The 22,384-nt window shown below is 43.4% G+C and overlaps 3 protein-coding genes and 1 pseudogene across 3 annotated transcripts; 2 read left to right on the forward strand and 2 right to left on the reverse strand.

Annotated features, from left to right (window-relative positions):
- Positions 1 to 519: 519 nt before the first annotated feature.
- Positions 520 to 915, reverse strand: LOC124988074 (histone H2A type 1-A-like). Its single transcript, XM_047557244.1, has one exon. The coding sequence runs from the start codon at positions 913 to 915 to the stop codon at positions 520 to 522; it is 396 nt and encodes a 131-aa protein (XP_047413200.1).
- Positions 916 to 1,213: 298 nt separating this feature from the next.
- LOC124988075 (histone H2B type 1-A) lies at positions 1,214 to 1,597 on the forward strand. Its single transcript, XM_047557245.1, has one exon. The coding sequence runs from the start codon at positions 1,214 to 1,216 to the stop codon at positions 1,595 to 1,597; it is 384 nt and encodes a 127-aa protein (XP_047413201.1).
- Positions 1,598 to 9,114: 7,517 nt separating this feature from the next.
- On the reverse strand, positions 9,115 to 9,473 carry LOC124989473 (histone H2B type 1-A-like; annotated as a pseudogene).
- Positions 9,474 to 11,004: 1,531 nt separating this feature from the next.
- LOC124989475 (histone H2B type 1-A-like) lies at positions 11,005 to 11,364 on the forward strand. The gene has a single exon (XM_047559295.1). It carries the CDS (start codon positions 11,005 to 11,007, stop codon positions 11,362 to 11,364), a length of 360 nt encoding a protein of 119 aa, XP_047415251.1.
- The last annotated feature ends 11,020 nt before the right edge of the window (positions 11,365 to 22,384 follow it).

The following is a 22,384-nucleotide window of genomic DNA, read 5'->3' on the forward strand; positions in this document are numbered from 1 at the left end:
TGAAACCCAGATATCAAGTACTCAGATGCTCCGTTAGACACACAAGTATAAAGTCTAGAGTTTAACTTGCTTCATCCTTTCTCCTGTTTCCTCACCATACCTACATTACCATATTGAAAGGAATCCTTTAGAAGGCACTTGAGAAGCCATAGGACCTCGACAAGGAAGCGCGAGTCTACTTCCAGCTCATCCAGTAATATGTAACCGTTAACTCACGTAAACGAAATAGAACCGCTTTTACTCCTTAGAATACTACAGTCAATCAAAAAGGACAACCGTTGCTTTCAACTAAACTGGTGCTAAACTTAGTACTCATCTCACATTAACCGGTGCCAAAGCCAGCTTTCCTTTTCACCGCATTGAGTGTTGGTTCCTGAAAGTCAAAAGTGGGATTAAGTAATGGCAGACGGTTGTAATCTGTGCACAGCCCCCTTATGAAGTTTAGGGTGGCCCTGAAAAGAGCCTTTTGTTTAACTTCCCCTCCAGGATTTACATCGTTTAGAATTTTTCACTTTAAGATTACTTGGTCTGGATCTTGTGGTGACGATTCTCAGTTTTCTTGGGCAGCAGTACGGCCTGGATGTTGGGCAAGACGCCACCCTGCGCGATGGTCACGCCACCCAGTAACTTATTAAGCTCTTCATCGTTGCGGATGGCCAGCTGCAAGTGGCGCGGAATGATGCGCGTCTTCTTGTTGTCGCGGGCCGCATTGCCCGCCAGCTCCAAGATCTCGGCCGTTAGGTACTCCAGCACCGCTGCCAAATAGACTGGTGCGCCAGCTCCAACCCGCTCCGCATAGTTGCCCTTACGCAGCAAGCGGTGGATTCGGCCCACGGGAAACTGCAGCCCCGCTCTACAAGAGCGGGTCCTCGCCTTAGCGCGTGCCTTGCCGCCCTGCTTACCACGTCCAGACATCTCTGCAGAAGAGGTCTTCTGGAAACGAGAAGAATGCACCAAAGCTGGCCTATTTATAGTCTAAAGGCAGGTAGTGATCTGCCACCTGATTGGCTATGACTTTACAGCCAATCAGAAAGTCTTACTGGAGTCACCTCATTTGCATACTCGCCACTGCTATCGGCCAATCAGATAGTGTTTGTCACTACGTCATTTGAGGGTTGTGCCTATAAATACCACTCTTCTCAGCCTTAAGTGGCATTTTCTTACTGGGTTCTACTTGGAGTTGCTGTCTTTCAGCTGTTAACGTGTGCTAACCATGCCGGAGTTGTCTTCTAAAGGTACTACGATTTCCAAGAAGGGCTTCAAGAAAGCTGTCACTAAGACTCAGAAGAAGGAGGGAAAGAAGCGCAAGAGGTGCCGCAAAGAGAGCTATTCCATTTACATCTACAAGGTGCTGAAGCAGGTGCATCCTGACACAGGCATCTCCTCGAAGGCCATGAGCATCATGAATTCCTTTGTTACTGATATATTTGAACGTATAGCTGGCGAGGCGTCGCGCCTGGCGCACTACAACAAGCGCTCCACCATTACATCCCGGGAGATTCAGACAGCTGTGCGTCTCCTGCTTCCCGGGGAACTGGCTAAGCACGCTGTGTCCGAGGGTACCAAAGCTGTCACTAAGTACACCAGTTCCAAGTAAATTTGTTTCCTAAACTTGATTCTAACCCAAAGGCTCTTTTAAGAGCCACATAACACTTTCTGAAGAAAGAGCTGTGTGCTTATGTGGTCAGCCATAATTGACCTTAAACACCAACAGCTTGGTTTAATATATTCTTGTTCACTAAACATGGCTCCAGTGCCCCAACACAGTACATGAATCCAGACTTTTTACAAAGGCACCTGTCTGAGGTTCTTGGTTAGTCAACATGTAGCTGTCATGTTGGAATAAATGCTATTAGGGATTTAGGTAGTTCTTTGCTAGGACACATTCCTGACTTAAGCCAAAACAAGGTCTGAATCTGTGGAGTAGCGTATGGCCTTTGCTAAATTGTTTTGATAAGTAAAAGTGCTTTCCAATCTAATAACCATCCAGGTATTGGGCCTTTAAGACCTAAAATCCATATTTCTTGGCTTGATGTCTTTAGTAGGATGCTCTAGGTTTGATTGAAATAATGTGACCTTGAAATGTGGAGATCTTGCCATTCCTTTAAAGCACTTTGTTCCGGAGTAATATCTGGCTAACTACAGTCAATTGGCAGTTACTTTTAACTGAATTTTCTCTTCATACTTAATAGAAGGTATAGTATGATCTCTATTTATTTTGCTAGAACCATTAAAAATGGTGTCTTTTTGTCTTGTGTTACCAGATCATTACTCTTCAAGAGCAGACAAAGTGATGAGTCATTGAATTCAACTCTTAAAAAGAAGGTCTTAAATTATTCCTGGAACATTGAATTCAATTTTTAAATTGTTATATCCTGTAAACCTGCTTGTCGTAATTCTCAATTTGATGGTTTTTTTCCTTTTAAAAATATTTAGATTATGCATATGATTTTTTTTACATTAAAAAGCTTTAGTTTCATTTGATAGAATATATGAATGTACAGGGAAAATTCAAAATAAAGAACCCTGTACTTCTGTACAAAGTTAGGATTCCTGCAAAGCCTGCCTTGGTTCAGAGTCCTCCAAGGTGGCAGATGGGGTTCTGTGGCAGTATTGTTCCAGCCGCCCCATTAACACCCTGAGAAACAATAGGTACCACACAGCCTCCCAATCCCTGTCAACTTTGTGACCACTCATAATAGGCGACTTCAATTACCCAAGGCTGGTTAGTATTATTTGGGCAAAAGATAAAAAAGGTAACTAGGAAGAGCATCTCTTCAGAGAAAACCTGACATAACCTTTATTTCCAATATATTTTGGCTATGAATAACAGAAAGTGCCAGCTGAACCGGCTGAGTTAATAAATAATACCACTACAGGGGACACCCACAGTCAGAGAAGTTTCCCCCAGTAGGATGATGGGAGCCCTGCCTGACCTTGTGCTCTCGCCTCTGCCCTTTTTCACTTGACTCTGATGCTGGTCTCAGTTGCAAGTGTTCATGAAAATTGTTCAAAGTAAAGGCAGGAAGAGATTGTTTCACTGGGTGTCCAGCTGAAAGCACAGTCTTCCCAGAGGGCTCGCTCTAGATCTGTTTACTCAACCCAGTGACCAGTGAGGCCAGAGCCATTTGCCTGCCTCTAGGGTACCACGTGATGGTTGCAGGAAGCAAGCAATTACCTTCATTTAAATTTGGCATTTTAAAAAATTATATGGCTTTCTAGGTTTTTTTTTTATTATTGCAATAAGGTATTTCCCTACTAATATCTTCTAATGTTTTGTTTTGTATGAAAGATTGCTTTCTGTGCACCATTATTATATCTTACTACCTTACTGAATTAACTTATTTTCATATTAGTTTTCTAGTAGATGTTGTATTTTATGCTTGCAATATTATCTGAAAATAGGAAACATTTTATTGCCTCCTTTTATTTAGTTACACTTCTAATTTCTTTCTCCTGTCTGATTTTAGTGGCCTGCACCTTTACAACAATGTGAAATAGTGAAGATTACACATTCTTGTTTTGTCCCTAATGATGCTGAAGATTCTTCTGCCTTCATCCTGATTAAATATGTTATATTGAGGAAGAATCATTCTGTCTGCTTTATTGAATTTTGAATCAAGAATGGATGTTGAATTTGGCTAAATGTCTTTTCAGTATCTCTGGAGATGATCATATATCTTTCATCTTTAGGTATATGATGCTGAGTTATTTTAAGACACTTCCTTACATTGAGTTATACTTGTATTCCTGCTACAAATGTATATAGAATACATTTAATGTTATGCTGAATGCTTGCAATGTATTATTTACAATTTACACTTCAACACTATAACAGAGGTATTCTCTATTTTTCTTTTTTGTGGGCAATATATTTGGCTTTTGCAATAAATTTTTATTCAATTTACAAAAATAATATGAAAAATGCTGTCTTGTTTATACTTTGGAGTTGTTTGAGCACTGGAATTCTCTTTCATTTTCTTTCTTTCTTTTTTTTTTTTTTTTGTGGTGCTGGGGATTGAACCCAGGGTCTTGTGCTTGCAAGGCAAGCACTCCACCAACTGAGCTATCTCCCCAGTCCTAGAATTCTCTTTTCTTAAAAACTTTGGTAAAATTCCATTTTGAATGAATCAGTATTCAATGCTTTTTTTGTGTGTGTGACAGTTCTTAATTTTGTTTTTCTTTTATGAAATCATGCTGTTTAGATATGCTAACAATATGGAATAAATTTTGATAAATCAGATTTTTCCAGAAATTTATTTAAAATAGTCCCTTAGACATAAGCAAATTCTTCACTATTGATTGTTGTCACTACAGTTTTTTTGTAATACAACTCCTGTATTAACTTATTTTGTATGTGCTTTCTCATTTTCCCAAACCACATTAGTTAATGATTAATCCTTTATTTCATGCCCAGTCCTTTTTATTTATTTATTTATTTATTTTGAAACAGAGTCTCACTAAGTTGCTGAGCTGGCCTTGAGCTTTGTGATGCTCCTGCCTCAGCCTCCTGAGCCTCTGGGATTTTAGGCATGTACCACAGTTTCTGGTTCCTTTATTTCACTTGAAAAATGTATTTCTTGTAGTTTTGCATTTATCAGTTATACTTTTTTATTTTCTCATGATTATTATTTTCACTTTTCTCACTAGTTATCCTTTCTGTTTTGCTGGCTTACTTTCTTTTTGATTTCCCTAGCTCCTTAAGTGGGTGTTTTTATTTTATGAAGGCAGTCCTCACACTGGATTGTGTCGATAGACGTGGATTTCAGTTACCACTGTTTAGTTCAATAACATCAGTTGCTCAATAACCCAGTTGAAATTTCATTTGCCGTGGTTTTTAATGGTAATCACATAACTTAGAAACTTCACTGCTAGCTCTTTAAGCCCATACATAAATAGCATACAAATCATGATTGGTGACAATCATGTCACCGCTTTTAAATTAAGTTTGTTAGTGAGCTATGTTGTTTGGTTATGCACAGATAAAAAGTATGTTATTTGGGGATTTGTCCTAGAAGCAGGAACAATTGTGGCTTCCTTTACCTATCTGTAGACTGTGATTTTGCATTGTCACCACACAAGAACATAATTGGTACCAATAAGTTCAGGGCCAAATAAAGGACCTTTTTAGAAATCTGGATGCTGCAATTGCCACAAAGTCACCATAATGTCTCTGAATACAGAAAAAGAGAAAGATCAGCCTTCTAAAGGAAAACTTCCTTGTCTCATCTCAGATGAAACCATCGGGTATACAGGACAAGGGAAACCCCAAGGTGAGGTCAGAGAGGACCAGGCCAACTTTATCAAGTCTTCATCGGCCCCTGTGCAGGCAGATGCTGCCAGCTCTGCAGAGTCGTAGACCACTGACTGCACTGTGTTGCTTCCCTTTTCCAAATATTTTCTAAAAATTGTGCATCCTTTTTCTCCATTCTTCAAACATTTGCTCATTGAATATATGTGGGTGCACATGCAAAAACACAAATAAAGGAATTCTTTAGGGTCATAAGGCTTACTTTCTTGTATAGTGAAATGTAGATGTAATCAAATGTTGGAGCAAAATTCTTTATGTTAGGAGACCTTGAAGGCTTTGTATTGACTGTAATTTACTCTAAAATACCTCTGCTTAGATTATCTGATCTAAATTTTTTTGTATGAATATCATGCTAAAGCTTAGGGAAATCTTATTAATATATAAAGTGTAGTGAGTTAAATTGTGTCTGTTAAAAACAATATATGTCCAAGTCCTTACCCCTGGACCCTGCGAATGAGGCCATGTTTGGAATTAAGGTGTTTGTGAATATCAAGAACGTTGACACAAAGATACAGAGAAGATAGTCACATGGGGGGTGGCAAACAAAAATTGGAATTATGTACCAATAAGTCATGGAAAGACAAGGTTCTCCATTTGCCATCAGAAGTCAGGAAAAAGGTATAGCAGAGTCTCCCTGTACAGTCTCCAGCTGAAACCAACTCTGTTGACACTTTTTTGACTTTTGGTTTTCATAACAGTTAGAGAATATATTTCTATTGTTTTAAGCTACAAAATTTGTGGTAATTTATTGAAACAAACCTAGGAAAGGAATTCATGAACTATCTCAATAAGGAATGTACCCTATGGAAAAGTTATGTTATCATTTGACTTATGGCAAGTTCTTCCTCTCTTCCTCTCCTGTCACAAGAGTTGATAAATAGCAGAAGTAAGGAGAGAAAGTATGTTTTGCTGATAAAAGCAGTGACAATGATCAAGATATGTGTTTATGGCAGATACCCATTGGGATTGGAGTAGGTTACTGTATCTAGGAAACCTATTGTCTTGTGACCCTAGATTTAGTAATTCTTGATGAAAAACAACCAGCTTGGTTATGTATCTTAACAACTAAAGAAGATTAAGCCATCTAATCTAAATTGGTCATTAGCAGAATTTCACCACTTGATTTTTATATCCACAAGGACTTAGGAAATATCGGTGTTCAGAAACAGTGGTCAGGAGACATTGAGAACTCTTGTGGAGAGAATTCTGAGGTAGTTGAACAGAACAGGAACTGTCATGTTGAGTAAGTCATTGAATTTTTAGGTCTGGAGTTCATGGAGAGCCCTGGACTGCAGAAATAGATGTGCTTAGAGCAAAGGATATACTTTATATTGCCACTATAGTTTATGTAGCCACTAGCCATTTGTGGTTATTGTGCACTTGAAATGTTGCTAGTCTCAACTGAGATATGCCTTAATTTTAAAATGTACAATAGATTTCAAAGGCTTAATTTTAAAAATGTAAATTAAAATTTTTATATTCATTACATATTGAAATTATAACTTTTGGAGATATTGAATCTAACAAATTATTTTATCAAAATTAATTAATTATACCTGGGCTTTTTTGCTACTTTTGGCTACTGAAAAGTTTAAAGTTATACATGCAACCAGTATTTCTGGTTTGCATTATATTTCTATTGGACATTTTTAAAATAAAAATTGACACTCAGTTGAAAGTATTAAGAGAATGACAAGACTAGACACTGCAAGGAGGAAAAATATTTGCAAATCATGTATCTGACAAAGGACTTGTATCCAAAATATATATATATATATGAAAAAAGACTACATTCAACAATAATAAGTAACCACATAGTTAAGAATGGGCAAAAGAGTCAGAAGGACACCTCGACAAATGATATAAAAATAAACTCAACACCATTTTTAATTAAGGGAATGCAAACAAAAGCAATGAGATACAACACTAGACCTAACAGAATGATGAAAATCCAAAACACATTAAAAAATGGTGACAAATGTGGAGCAAGAAGGACCCACATCCTTTGCTAGTGGAAATGTAAAAGGGTGCAGTCACTTTGGAAGACAGTTTGACAGTTTGTCACAGAGCTATATACTTACTTTATGACCCAGAAATCATGTCTTTAGTATTTACCTAGGTAACTTGAAAACATTCTCAAAATTATGCATATGAATATCATTTTACTTATAGTGACTAAAAAGTGGAAGCAATCAATGTATCTTCAATAAATAAATGGAGGGCCAGAGATGCAAGTCTATAGAGTGCTTGCCTGGCATGTATGAGACCCTGGTTTCAATCCCCAGCACTTGGGGGGTGGGGAGCAAAGCAGAATGGACAAACAAAATATGGTATTTTTAGTCAATAAAAAATGAGCAATTGCTCTTTATATGAGTGAATTGTAAATACATGCTGCTGATTGAAAGAAATGACCTGAAAAATTACATTTACATTCTTGATGTCACAGAGATTTGAGAGTCATGCAGATGTTTTCTGTTTGTCAGGGTTTTATTTTGGCACCTGGGGCACATTATTAGAGATGTCCCTCTTCCATACAATGTGAATTCAGAAGCCCCATGTCACCATGTTGACGGACTACCAGGAAAGGCATTCAGTAGTTCTGCTGCAGCTGTTTCTCAAGGCACTTGTTCTATGAATTTACTGTACATTTAACATCAACTAAGGTTTTCAAAGATGGTGTACACGTAAACAGTCTGTCAAGAGGCAATAAAGAAATTAACCAAACTGAAGATTCAGGCCACACCTGAATTTGAGTTCAGAGTTTTCTGGAAAGTACTAATAACTTGATCCTTCCTACTTTCAGTAGTCCATTTCAGTGTCTGTTATTGGATTTATTTTTCCCTTAATGCTTCTCTACTCCCAGGTGAGAGTCCAGATCATCATGACAGAGTGGATTTTACCATTCAAAGTCCTGACTCGAATGTTGGGCATCCTAATTTCTCGTGAAGCCTACTGTCAAATTGGGAGCATCTCAGTATTGGAATCCAGGATTACAGGACACAAACACCATTTCTGAAAAACCTATGATAAAACAAAAAGTGATCCCCCACCAATTCTAAATAATGCCAAATTAGGACAAAGTTCCTCCGGTTTACCAGTTGACCCTGGTTAGGAAACTTGTTGAGATACAAATTACTTGAAGTGGCAAGATCTCACTTTCCAGTGCCAACCTCTTCAACATCACTGTGTAGGGACTCTCCGCGAAGCTTTCAGAGGACATCATCAGACCAAGAGACGCCGGGCTTTGGGCCTCAAGTCCCAGCAGGCCAAGGGTAGCCAGCCTGATTTATAGGGCCCTTCACCCCCATGCCCCCAACACACCACCACCAACCTGAAGGGGAAGAAAACCAGCCTTGACACTCCCATGCCCGACTGGCAGAAGCCCGCAGCTCCAGGCTCTCTCGATTGTTAGGCAGAAGATTGGCACAGTGGGACGGCCTAGAAAAAGGCGAGCTCTTCGCCCATGGGACCCCCGCACCCCAGCAACACCCACGCGGGCCTGGGATTCTATCTCTGCATGGCTTCCCTCGGGATTTGGAGTTTCAACAGAACCGTGGCACGCACAGTTCAAAGTAATGCCAGCTCTAGGTGTGCGAGTAAAGCCAGTTACGTGACTGGCCCGAGTTCCACGCTCCCCTTGGTTTTCAATCGCATTAGAGGAAAAGCGAGCTTGTCTAACTCAGCAAGCGTACCTCCTGCACTCGGGCCCCGCGACCCGCTAAGCACTCAGTGTGCGGGCCGTTCAGAAAGTGTGAGTGGCTCTGAAAAGAGCCTTTGGTTTGTCGCGTTCCTCTGGCGGCTGGTCAAGCTCGCTTGGCGCTGGCGTACTTGGAGGCGGCCTTGGTGTCCTCGGGCCCTGCGTGCTTGGCCAGCTCACAAGGCAGCAGCAGGCGCATGGCCGTGTGGATCTCACGGACGTGATGGTCGATCGCTTGCTGTAGCGCGCCAGGCGCGACGCCTCGCCCGCGATGCGCTCGAAGATGTCTTTGACGAACATATTCACGCTGTTCCCCGCCTCAGAAGAGACACCGGCATCGCAACCAGCACTCTGGGTGGCATCTCTTGCGCTTTCCCCGCCGCCTTCCTTCGTCTGACTTCTGGAAGCCGCTTTCTTACAATCCTTCTTGGAAGTGGCGGCACTCCTTGGCGCAAGCCCGGGCATGATAGAAGCTCGGTGGCAAAGCCAGTTGCAAGAGAGCGGCGACAGCTGGTGAGTGCCGTATTTATAGGTGCAGAGCTCAAATGGCGTCCTTTGCATCTGGCATGTGATTGGGTATTGCCGAGTATGTAAATGAGGCGACACCTTCCGGTTCTCTGATTGGTTAAACAGCAGGCAGCCGGTAGAACTGCCACAAGCCACTGTCCGACTATAAATAGGCTGGGCGCCGGTCTTAACCGAAGCTGTTTCCGTTATAACAGATTGGCTCTCGAGCTTTGCGTGGTGGGTGCGGAAAGCAGGGGAACAGCCGTGCCCACCCTGGCGTGTTGGTCCCATGGTGGGTTTGCTGGTCCTCACCACTGAAATTCGGGGGCACTCAACTACTGAGCCACATCCCCAGCCCTGTTTTGTTTCATTTAGAGACATGATCTCACTGACTTGCTTAGTGTATTTCTTTTGTTAAGACTGGATTTGAACTGGACAACCTCCTGCCTCAGCCTCCTAAATCGCTGGGAATGCAGGAGTGTACCACCTCACCCGACCAGACAATATTTGATATCTTCATTCTTCTTAGGAACTAGGAAGGTTGGCACAACTCTTTCCTGTTCTAGATTTGCTCCCTTTCCCAAAGACGATGGCATGTTCACTTCAGCAGTTTGCCAAGATGCCTGCATCTCTGAAGTGGGCATTGGAACAGTTCCACCCACAACAGGAAGTTCACTGTGGACAGCACAGAGCCCTAAAAACACCTTCAGCTGTTCCAACCACCAGACCAAATTCTCCTCAGTTCTAATTTTTGATAGTTGTAGTCAAACATATTGCTGGTGAGTCAGATGTTACTGTTCTTTCTGATCCTCACTTAAACCCAAGTCTTTCAAGAAATTGAGAAGCAAGTCGGTTTTGGCTTTGGGTTTATTTTCACATCCGGATGTTTCTGTCACTCACAGCTTTGGTGTTTAAATAGAACTGAACTTCATTGTGGCAGCTGCCAACATGGACACAGCAACATAGCTGCAAGGTTGGCAAGACTTCGCCACCAGAGTGATGGTTGCGCCACCCGATCCATGAGCTGATATTTGGCGATCCAAATTTTACACGAGATGTACATGTTGTAGGTCAGCTACAAGGTCTAGCTGTCAAGTGCACCTATGCAGCCATGCCCCCCAATGAGCTTCGCTGGCGAGGACCAGCAAACCCACCATGGGACCAACACGCCAGGGTGGGCACGGCTGTTCCCCTGCTTTCCGCACCCACCACGCAAAGCTCGAGAGCCAATCTGTTATAACGGAAACAGCTTCGGTTAAGACCGGCGCCCAGCCTATTTATAGTCGGACAGTGGCTTGTGGCAGTTCTACCGGCTGCCTGCTGTTTAACCAATCAGAGAACCGGAAAGGTGTCGCCTCATTTACATACTCGGCAATACCCAATCACATGCCAGATGCAAAGGACGCCATTTGAGCTCTGCACCTATAAATACGGCACTCACCAGCTGTCGCCGCTCTCTTGCAACTGGCTTTGCCACCGAGCTTCTATCATGCCCGGGCTTGCGCCAAGGAGTGCCGCCACTTCCAAGAAGGATTGTAAGAAAGCGGCTTCCAGAAGTCAGACGAAGGAAGGCGGCGGGGAAAGCGCAAGAGATGCCACCCAGAGTGCTGGTTGCGATGCCGGTGTCTCTTCTGAGGCGGGGAACAGCGTGAATATGTTCGTCAAAGACATCTTCGAGCGCATCGCGGGCGAGGCGTCGCGCCTGGCGCGCTACAGCAAGCGATCGACCATCACGTCCCGTGAGATCCACACGGCCATGCGCCTGCTGCTGCCTTGTGAGCTGGCCAAGCACGCAGGGCCCGAGGACACCAAGGCCGCCTCCAAGTACGCCAGCGCCAAGCGAGCTTGACCAGCCGCCAGAGGAACGCGACAAACCAAAGGCTCTTTTCAGAGCCACTCACACTTTCTGAACGGCCGCACACTGAGTGCTTAGCGGGTCGCGGGGCCCGAGTGCAGGAGGTACGCTTGCTGAGTTAGACAAGCTCGCTTTTCCTCTAATGCGATTGAAAACCAAGGGGAGCGTGGAACTCGGGCCAGTCACGTAACTGGCTTTACTCGCACACCTAGAGCTGGCATTACTTTGAACTGTGCGTGCCACGGTTCTGTTGAAACTCCAAATCCCGAGGGAAGCCATGCAGAGATAGAATCCCAGGCCCGCGTGGGTGTTGCTGGGGTGCGGGGGTCCCATGGGCGAAGAGCTCGCCTTTTTCTAGGCCGTCCCACTGTGCCAATCTTCTGCCTAACAATCGAGAGAGCCTGGAGCTGCGGGCTTCTGCCAGTCGGGCATGGGAGTGTCAAGGCTGGTTTTCTTCCCCTTCAGGTTGGTGGTGGTGTGTTGGGGGCATGGGGGTGAAGGGCCCTATAAATCAGGCTGGCTACCCTTGGCCTGCTGGGACTTGAGGCCCAAAGCCCGGCGTCTCTTGGTCTGATGATGTCCTCTGAAAGCTTCGCGGAGAGTCCCTACACAGTGATGTTGAAGAGGTTGGCACTGGAAAGTGAAGATCTTGCCACTTCAAGTAATTTGTATCTCAACAAGTTTCCTAACCAGGGTCAACTGGTAAACCGGAGGAACTTTGTCCTAATTTGGCATTATTTAGAATTGGTGGGGGATCACTTTTTTGTTTTATCATAGGTTTTTCAGAAATGGTGTTTGTGTCCTGTAATCCTGGATTCCAATACTGAGATGCTCCCAATTTGACAGTAGGCTTCACGAGAAATTAGGATGCCCAACATTCGAGTCAGGACTTTGAATGGTAAAATCCACTCTGTCATGATGATCTGGACTCTCACCTGGGAGTAGAGAAGCATTAAGGGAAAAAATAAATCCAATAACAGACACTGAAATGGACTACTGAAAGTAGGAAGGATCAAGTTATTAGTACTTTCCAGAAAACTCTGAACTCAAATTCAGGTGTGGCCTGAATCTTCAGTTTGGTTATTTTCTTTATTGCCTCTTGATGTTCAGACTGTGTGCACACATATGTTGATTCCGTAGTTTGGACACCTATTCTGAAGGCTCCCATCTCCCTGGAGCCATCCAGGGGACTCCCCAAACCCAGGAAGAAACCCTTTACTCCCACCCTCAACCAGTCTCTCTCCAGTGTGCTCAGGATAAAACTTCTAAGTTGCTGGTTAAGATAAAATTTTAATGCACCTATGTTCATTTTCAGAAAGCAGATAAAAGGAAAACTTGAAGCCAAGAGATAGTAAAACAGATCTCATAGGTAACGGCTGGCTTTTCCAAGGAAAAAACCCAGCAAGGCCCTGACATTCCTACTCTCCCTGGCTCAACTCTAATTGATGCTGGGGCTCCTGAGAATGACCTGAGGGGGTGACAGGAGCAGCTCTGACCTTCTGCAAGGTTTTCCTCCTATTGTCTTATCATTTTTGTCTGAGTTTCATCAAAACTATTTCCAATGCCATTCTACACTACAGAAATGGAAGCAATGCCCTAACACAGAAGCTACTATTCTACACTGTCACCCCAGTATCAGCGTGGGGTCTCTCAGGCAGGAGCCTAATTCAATTGTTTGATGCCAGCAGGAAGAGAACTGCTGAGTTGTTTTCTCCAATTACATTTACCAACCTAATTTGAGAGTGCCTGTAACCCAATTCTTTTTTATCGACATACAATTTAAAGTTTTTAGTGGAGAATGTTCTTTCCTAATGGCCACCAGTAAAGCAAGGACCTGCCATGATAGATAAAATAGAAAAGAAATCTGTTCGCTGACTCAAGGAGAGAAAATTTTCTCCTACCCCAAATACTAGGTGATTAAAACAGACAAACAAACAAAAAAACACTCAACCTTTCCTGTAAAATTAACTGCTGACTTGTGCATACTTTACTATTAGATTCAACTCTATGCTATTTTTGTTTTCCAGAAAGATTCAAGCTACATAGGGTACAGAAAAGTGGTCTCAGTTTTGTATTACTTAGCAGAAGCAAACACAAAATCTCTCGGGGGAATAATCCCATGACCAATGGCAAGGTTCCTGGAGGTAACATTAAATATTATCTGATTATCTGAAATTAAATAATACTTCTGAGACAATTCAGTATAAGCAAGAGTCAAGAGAGTCCAAAAGAATTGGACCTCCTTCCCCAAAGCCTCAGATAATAGAATATAAGAGAAAATTGTAGAAATTAAGACTAGAAGCCTAAGAATACACCAACAAACTACTTATGAAGGCCAGGTAGAAATGGGGGGAAGGTGGAGGTAGAAAATAAAGTCCCAAAAGTGGAGTTCTTGAAAACAAACTCAGTAAAAGTGAATTCAGTCTCTGATTTGGTTGCTGCTGATCTCTTGAACTGTATGGAATGACTAAAACAGAATTTCACTTTTCACAATTCAAAGATGCTAAACTGGTTCAACAAATCAGGAGGGATCTGAGTTTTCTATTTTCCTTCCACACGTGGTGGAATATCTTATTTCACAGCTACGTGCTGTTTCCTTAAAGGAAGTATAGTACTCTGTCACTATTAATGTCACTACCTGCTTTGATCAACACAAGGTGAGTAAAAGTAACATGTAATTTCTAGACGTAAGTTTTTCTGCATACTGCCTTTTCTCTGTCCCAAGAATGACTTCAGATGGAGGCCAACCATCTGTGTGGTATGCACCAGGATCACAAGGGGCACGGCTGCTCTTGGCCTGTGAATGACAGCAGCGATACACAGAAGGGAAGGAAAGTACAGAAGGCTTTTGGTTTGTTCTGCAGGCCAGTGTCTGTGCTTTCCCCAGTTGCTCATTTCTAACTTCTGATCCACGTCAGTCTCCATCTTTTCTTTTCCTTTCTTTTTCTTCCAGAGTCATTTCAGTTGGACTACTATCACTTGTCAACAGAAGTGACAAATGGAAGTCACAACTAAAAGAGCACAGTGAAAACTTAACCTTGCAGTGCAATGACCAATGAATAGGTTTGGGCCCAAATCCTCTTTTGTAGCAAAAGGGACGGTCAGCGATCTGGATCCTTATCTAATTAGCACCAAAAGATAAATGAATCTAAAAGGGGAAGTGTCTAAAGGAATTGAGCCAGAACAAAAGGTTTTATTCAACAATCTGGATCTGAAAGAAGCCAAGGCAAACTGGTCATTGCTATAAAGGTAGAAGACAGCAAAGAATCAAAAGAAAAGAAGAGGATAAGAGATAAATTGCACTTTCTCCAAGTTAAGACTTGAAATCTAGTTACACTTTAAGTTGTTGACAAGGTCACTGGGAATTAATAAACAAAAATGCTCCAGATAAGAGCACAGCACCCAGGTTCAAAATGCCAGCTCCTCACAAGGCACAAAATGTTTCATGGACAGGTAGCTTGACCTTCATGCCACCTACCATCATTGTATCTGTGCTTCTCCATGACACGGTGCCCTATGACCCACTAAGAAAGGAAGAACATAAGTTCTAGGTTCACAGATTTGTTAGCCCGGTATATCGGAACAAACCCAAAGAGACAGCTCTTGTACCATGACTGCATGGGGTGGGGGTGGGGGTGAAAGAAAGTAAGGGAAATGCTCTCGAGTATAGACTTAGCTGCTGTAATTTATTCTCTCTCTTAGATTTTATGTAGAGAGAAGTGGCATGAAGTTAGGATGCATCTAAGCTCCTAGAAATTGGCAAGTGGTCTGCTGGTTGGTCCAGGATCTGGAAGGGACAAGCTGATGGTCAGTGACAAGGGGAAGACGTGTATGGGTGAAGTCAGGGAGTGGGCGCCATGTTGAAGAATCTTAATGTCACAGGCAACTGTGTATCAGGCAGCATCTTCTGCAGAGAAAGCACTGACCAACCAGAGGAGCAGGACGCCTGGAGAGCGCACATAAGCCACTCTGTCCTCGACCACATCGGTGCGTGCTGAGTGGGCTGCCGAAGAGTTTTGTGTTGGTGGCAGAGAGGGAGGCTGTGCATAGGTCCAACACCCTGGGCTCCCTCTCCCCTAAACTGCCCTAGCCTCTGCCACTAACAAATGACAAATCTATCAAAGGTAGAGACTTATACTTTACATTCTTTTTACTACCCTCTCTCAGGATTTGATAATGACATCTTCCTTCCACCAAAGGGCAGGGATTTATCTCTGTTAGACACATATTCTGGAAATGAGGGATTTCCTTGTCCACTGAACCTCAAACGCCAGCACACTGTGAGCACACGGAGCATCTGAGTGATGCACATTGCAGATGCCAGCAAACAGGCACTTCTTCACGGGGTTCAGTGGTCGCTGCACCATGGTAACATGCTGACACAGTAGACCAAAGAGTCTCCAACCAATGACCCCTCCAACTGCCGTGGACTCTCTCTCCATCATCCTAGTAGGAATTTGTACTTTCCTTCCCAATAATTTTATTTCCAGTGCATGTTGGAGACCTAGTTCCCAGAGAAATGGGATACTTCCAGGAGGGGACATAGTGTTCCAATCATCCTAAAATTTTGAATGCTGCCTTGCCTTATTGGGATCCTCTTGTTGGTTGACTAGGAAGGAAAGGAGTTACCACAAAGGTAGAAATAATGAGAAGTTCAGCCATCATGGGAAGGTGGGTGGCTGCTAACCAAAGGAGACAGGGACAAGGATGTCTAGAGAGCAGGAAACCCCACACTCCTTTTAACCATGAGTGGGTAATTGCAGCAACCACAGTGAGACAAAGGCACGGCTTCCACCACCAAAGGTGAGCAGTTGGTCACCCCATCCAGCAGGCCACCCAGGTAAGCAGAAGTGCCCACCAAAGGTGTGGGCAGCTAGAATGGATGGAAAGAGAGGGATTGTGATCATCAATAAAGTCTTGGGACCAGTTGCAGCAAAAGCAGAGATGCGTGTTCCTGTTGTCCTGAAGAGTCATCAGAATGGACTTGACGAGGGAGAGAAGGGACTGAGTGAAATGGGTAGCAGATGCTGTCACCGCTCTGCCCCCATCTGCCACCTCCTGCTTTAGCACATGCAGGCTCCCTTGTGCTTTCTCTGCCACCAGTCATGTGCTCAGTGCTGGGTCCCCGAGCCACTCCCAGGCAGCCTCTCTGAAGGACAGAAGTCCTGGAAGACAGGAGCTCCCTGAAGTAGCCTGTAGCTAACACCTGACAGCATATAAATCCTCTGAGGCCTTTCACTTTAGCTGGATGACTCTGTGTGGCCTACGCCATTCCCTGGCTTCTTTGCAAAACTAGTCCAAAGCCGACTTCGCCAGCCTTGGCTTGTCATCAGACCCGTTTGGCCTTGTCACCCTGCTGACTTCTCAGGCCCTCACCGTTCCGTGTCCTCCTTTCCTGGAGACGCTGCCTAGTGAGCCACTGTCATGCGTCTTCGTCTCAGGACCTGCTTCTGGGGAGCCACTCTGGCAGCAGTGCTGAGTGTCGCCTGCTGTTGATGTAGGCGTGTCATGATGAGGCAAAGCGGGGTGCTCTGTGAGACCGAAGATGCTTCAACAAGGGAACCACACTGTGATATGAAGTCTAAGAGATTCAAAATCACCCAGATAATGACTTTCAACAGGAAATATAGGAAAAAATTTACATTTTTTAAAAAATATTTTTCTCTATTTCTTCTGCTAACAAGGTCTAGAATCAATAAGATCCTGGAACAGCGAGCACTCACTGCCTGAAGTGTGGTGTCTGAACACCATTTCCCACCAAAGTCACTAGCATTGCTTTTAAAAATCCAAGACTGGAAGTAGGAAATATATGTGGGGACTGGAAGAAGTTTTTGTTTTGGAAAAGAAGGAAGCTCTCCAAGATCACAGGGTCATGCCACAGGGACACCAGATTCCACTTGCAGGGAACTGCACTGGCCAAACAAGGGCAGCCTGCGCATCAGAAAGGACCAAGAATGTGACCAATGACCAAAGATCCAGTGGAGTCCATGAGGTCGTAATTGTACTTGGTCATCTTTGCTAAGAGGTTAAGTCATTATTCTGAAAGTTTATAAAGTATTCGTCCTAACTTTCCTATTAAATCTGTATTTCTAGGTGACCAAATACCTGGTAACCTAGTATATCCCAAGTGAAGAGGGCATGACAGAGTCAGCAGACCACAATTTGCAGCTTGTGGTGAAACAGCAGATCTGGGCTCCGTTCCCTGAGCCACAGGTGGAGGACTGGTAGCGCTGCACTCACAGGTAAGTCAGGAGAAAAGACCCAACCCCAGTGGCCAGTCTGCCATCACTAAACGTGAGATGCCAGCCATTGGGCGCTTCCCACAGGAGACATCAGCGCATGTCTCACGCCCTCCGAAGCATTCTTGCACTGAACCTGCCAAGCCCCTACAGATACCTAGCCATTTAAGAGACATGAGGGCATGAAGAAACCTGGAAAATACAGTGACAAGCAAGTCACCTGATCATGCACGAGACACTCTGCAAAGGACCTGACTTTGCAGTTGTTGATGTTGTTAAGTAACAGCAAATACAGAACAGGGAGAAAGAGCCCTAAAAATTAAGTGACATGTGACTCCTTCGTGGATCTTCGTTTAAATCAACCGAGCATGAAGGAGGTCACTTTGAAGTCGCTGGGAAAGTTGTCACAATGGTTTTTACATGACCAATCATTTTTATGTTTTGCTTATTTACTAGATGTGATGAGGGTGTGTTAGTTATATATTTTTAAATACCAATGGATTAGGTATTCATGAAGGATGACATAATATCTGAGACTTTCTTTAAAATACTACAGAAAGGCTTACTATCAGGCGCCTATCATCCGCCATTTGCCTGCCTCTCGCCTGTCCATTGCCTGCCTTACACCTATCCGTCACCCAACACACGAGGTTCACCTCTCGATCCTCTGACAACAGTCAGCAAACTGATCGCTGACTGCCAGTGGAGCACCAGGAGAAACCAAGCCAACTTAAAAACCAAAAATAAGCCAAATGACTGGGAATACAAATCATATCTCAATAATAACCCTGAACGTTAATGGCCTAAACTCATCAATCAAAACACATAGACTGGCAGAATGGATTAAAAAGAAAGACCCAACAATATGCTGCCTGCAAGAGACTCATCTCATAGAAAAAGACATCCACAGACTAAAGGTGAAAGGATGGGAAAAAGCCTACCACACACATGGACTCAGTAAAAAAGTGGGAGTTTCCATCCTCATATCAGATAAAGTGGACTTCAAGACAAAGTTAGTCAGAAGGGATAAAGAAGGACATTTCATACTGCTTAAGGGAACCATAAATCAGGAAGACATAACGATAGTAAATATTTATGCCCCAAACAATGGTGCATCCCTGTACATCAAACAAATCCTTCTCAATTTCAGGAATCACATAGACCACAACACAATAATTCTGGGTGACTTTAACACACCGCTGTCACCACTAGATAGATCTTCCAAACAAAAACCAAACAAAGAAACCATAGAACTCAATAACACAATCAATAACCTAGACTTAATAGACATATATAGAATATTCCAGCCATCAACCAGTGGATTCACTTTCTTCTCAGCAGCACATGGAACCTTCTTGAAAATAGACCATGTGTTATGCCACAAAGCAGCCCTTAGGAAATGCAAAAAAAATTGAGATACTGCCTTGTGTTCTATCAGATCATAATGGACTGGGAGTAGAAATCAATGACAAAATAAAATACTACAGATTCCACAGGATAAGGAAAATTCCACAGGATATGGGAACTCTAAGAGCCAAATATTGGTAACTGTTGAAGTCAGTTAACAGGTACATGGTTACATTCGGCCATTCTACTTTTTCATGTGTTCCAAAATTTCCCTAATAAGCCACTAGCATCAGAAATTTAATAAGTAAAACACAGAATCTAGAAGAAGCAATTCTAGCTTCACAAAGCAGCAGAAAGCCTTGGAGCTGACAAACAGCCAAATATGGACACTGAACAGATGCAGAGTGAGGTTTTCACTCATTAAAAGTGCCCCTTTCCCAAAAGATGCCAGAAATTTCTAGCTATAGTGTCAAATAGAGAAGATGCCAGAAACAAAACTCAAACTGAAAAATTAGGTACCAGAGTCTCTTGGGCAAAGGAATTGAGGGTTAGCAATATGAGTTCAGAAAAAGAAAAGAAAAAAAAAAAAACTGGTCCAGTTTATGGAGTGCCTGCTAAGTGTCCAACATTTAATGGGCATTTAGAAAGCACAGTGAAAAAATAAAAATGCTTAAGTAAGTAATAAAATGTGCAAAATCACTGATTCAGGCTTAGATGATCCTAAATGATCAGGAGATGGCCTTTAGAGTTTCAGGTTAAAAGTGCTCCCAGGTACTGCCACAGCCAGGTAGCTGAGCCAGGAGGTCCTGGAGTCCTGGCAGGAGAAGGAGAGGGAAGCTATGCCTTCCAGAAGATTTACCCTCAGGGAACACGTCACTCACTCCAGCATGTGGAATATCCAACAGGCGTGATCTCTGAGGGCAGTGAGGGCGGGAGGAGGAGGAGGTAGTGAAAGAAGGAGGAGCAGGGAGGGGAGGGAGGGAATGAGCTCGGGAGGCATCCACAGGGCTGACAGATGTCCCCGTCCATGTGGGAGAGTAGCTCTGAACAGCAGGGCCACCTCCATCAGAGAAACCGGGGAGCACCTTGGGGAGCAAAGTCCACCTCCAAGACAGGTGAGACCAAGGGCACCTGTTTCTCATGTCCCGGATTTGTGGGCACATCCCAGGTTTCTAGTCCACTGGATGATTTTAAGACTCCTAACTCCTCAGAAGAGTCAAGGCAAGGGTGAAAGTTAAGAATTAAACATTTAACTTGGGTGCAGAGAGGTCCAAGAATTTGGCAAAGGATTTATCAGGTGGTTACTAATAAACTCAGAAATTCAGTATTGTGTGGAACTGGGTGACAAGTCTTCAAAGGAGAAGAAGGAGCTGCTCTCTGTCCTGAGTCAGGTCAGGCTCCCTGGAAGCTGCTGCGTAACAAGCACATTCAGTCCCTTCTGCAGTGGGCCTTGGGGTCCTTCCTATCCTGTTGAAGGTATTTGGTAATATGGGAAACTTTTGAGGAAGAAATGTGCCTATCTCCTGAGGCTTTCCACAGGCAAAGGAAAAGGGACATTCTGGGAATGAGCAAGACGTGGACGGTTGTGCACAAGGACACAAGGAAAGAAGAGTGTGCTGTGTGGTGCTGTTTACCTGTGTGCTGTGGTGTGTGGGGACCTGTGTGCAGTGGTGCAGCTGTGTGCACAGTGTACGGTCTGTACAGTTTGTGTGGTATTGTAACGTCTGTGCGTTTGGTTTGTGTGGAGCATGCTTCTGCCAAGCTCCAGGGGGTTGTGCTGTGTGTCGTGTTTGTGTGGTGCTAGTGTTGGGGTGTGTGTATGCTGAAGTACACAGCAGGCCCCCAAGACGGCAGTGTGATGACGGAGGCTGACAAACTCTGCAAATTCAGCCTCAGGCTCCGGTGCCTCTGGGCGCTTGCTGTCTGTCCCATGGACGGCTGAGTTGGGGTCTCAGGGTCTGGACTGAGGAGGGCGTGCGGCGTCCTCCCTCGAAGTTCCCTCCGCGCTGCCCGGACATCCTTCCTTTCTAGGGAGACACAGATAATCCCTTCGGAAGGCAAGTCTGCTGGCAACGAGCCCTCAAATTTCGATTAACATTCTTTATTTTCTGTTCATCTTTGACGGGTATTTTCACTGGATATAGGATTTTGGGGTTGATAAAGTTCTTGCTTATTTTCTGTAGTTTTCAGGTTTTCTGTATATTTTTTAATCAGTTAAACAATCACAAACTTGAATGTCAAAGGGTCGCACGGAGCCGAAAGGGCAGCGGGCGACGGAGTTGCTCGGCCCTGGGTGCGGCCTTTAAAGCAGGGGGCGCGGCGGAGACCAAGCCCTCAGCCAGCAGCGAAGCCCACCACTCAGGTAAGCGCGCCCTCCCGGAAGGGCAGGCTTGTCCCAGTCGCGTTAGGTAGGTTCGCTTCTTAGTGTGACCCCGCGCGGCCTCGTGAGAGTGGGAAACACACGGGGGTTTTAGAAATGTTCGGGAAAGGGGCCAAAAAATAATAAAATATGTAAAAAATAAAATAAGATAAAACAAAATAAAATAAAATATAAATAAAATGAAAACAAAAAATAAATGAAATAAAATAAAATAATAAATAAAATAAAACAAACTAAATAAAGCAAAAAATCAAATAAAATTTAAAAAATTAAATAAAAAATAAAATAATAAAACAAAACAAAATAAAATAAAATATAAATAAAAACAAAATAAAATGAAAAAGATATAAAATAAAAATAAAATAGAATAAAATATAAAATAAAATAATAAAATAAATAAAATAAAGTGAAATGAAATAAAGTAAAAATAAAATAAAATGAAATGAAATAAAATAAAAACAATAAAATAAATCGGAAAATGCCTGATGGAAGAGGCCAAGCGCACGGCTCCACGCGCGCTGCTCCATCCCGGGTAAGCTCCTGTCTGCGCTGGTGCGCCTATCAGCACAGCACCTGGGGGAGGACGGTCAGGAAGGGGCTTTTTTGGCCCCACCCGCTAGGAGAATGGGAAGGGCCGTGGAGGAGCCAGGAGGGCGAGTGTTCGCATTCACCACATCCTCCCACCCCCTCGGCTGATGATTTCTGGTCGCTTTTTGCAAGAAACCCTTTAAGCAGGGTGGAGACAGTCAGGAATGACTGCTGGTGGTCTAGGGTTGTGCCTGTGCCAAGCTGGCCAAATCCCACAAGAGGAGGAGATGGACAGTGAATTATATAATTTCTCCATTCATGTCCTGGTTCGTGGTTGATTACATTTTATCATGAATAAAGGTAAGAAAATGTTAATTAAATACTAGTAAAGCACATATAAGTACTTTTAAAAACATTTTTAAAAATCCCCCCAAATTAAGTCCCATTCATCTTAGGAATGAAAGAGTTATTTGATATTACAAGACGTATAACTGTCAATGAACACAAGTTAATTAAAGAG

The sequence above is a fragment of the Sciurus carolinensis genome, chromosome 7 (genome assembly GCF_902686445.1).
Source record: "Sciurus carolinensis chromosome 7, mSciCar1.2, whole genome shotgun sequence".
In the NCBI taxonomy this organism is placed as follows: Eukaryota; Metazoa; Chordata; class Mammalia; order Rodentia; family Sciuridae; genus Sciurus; species Sciurus carolinensis.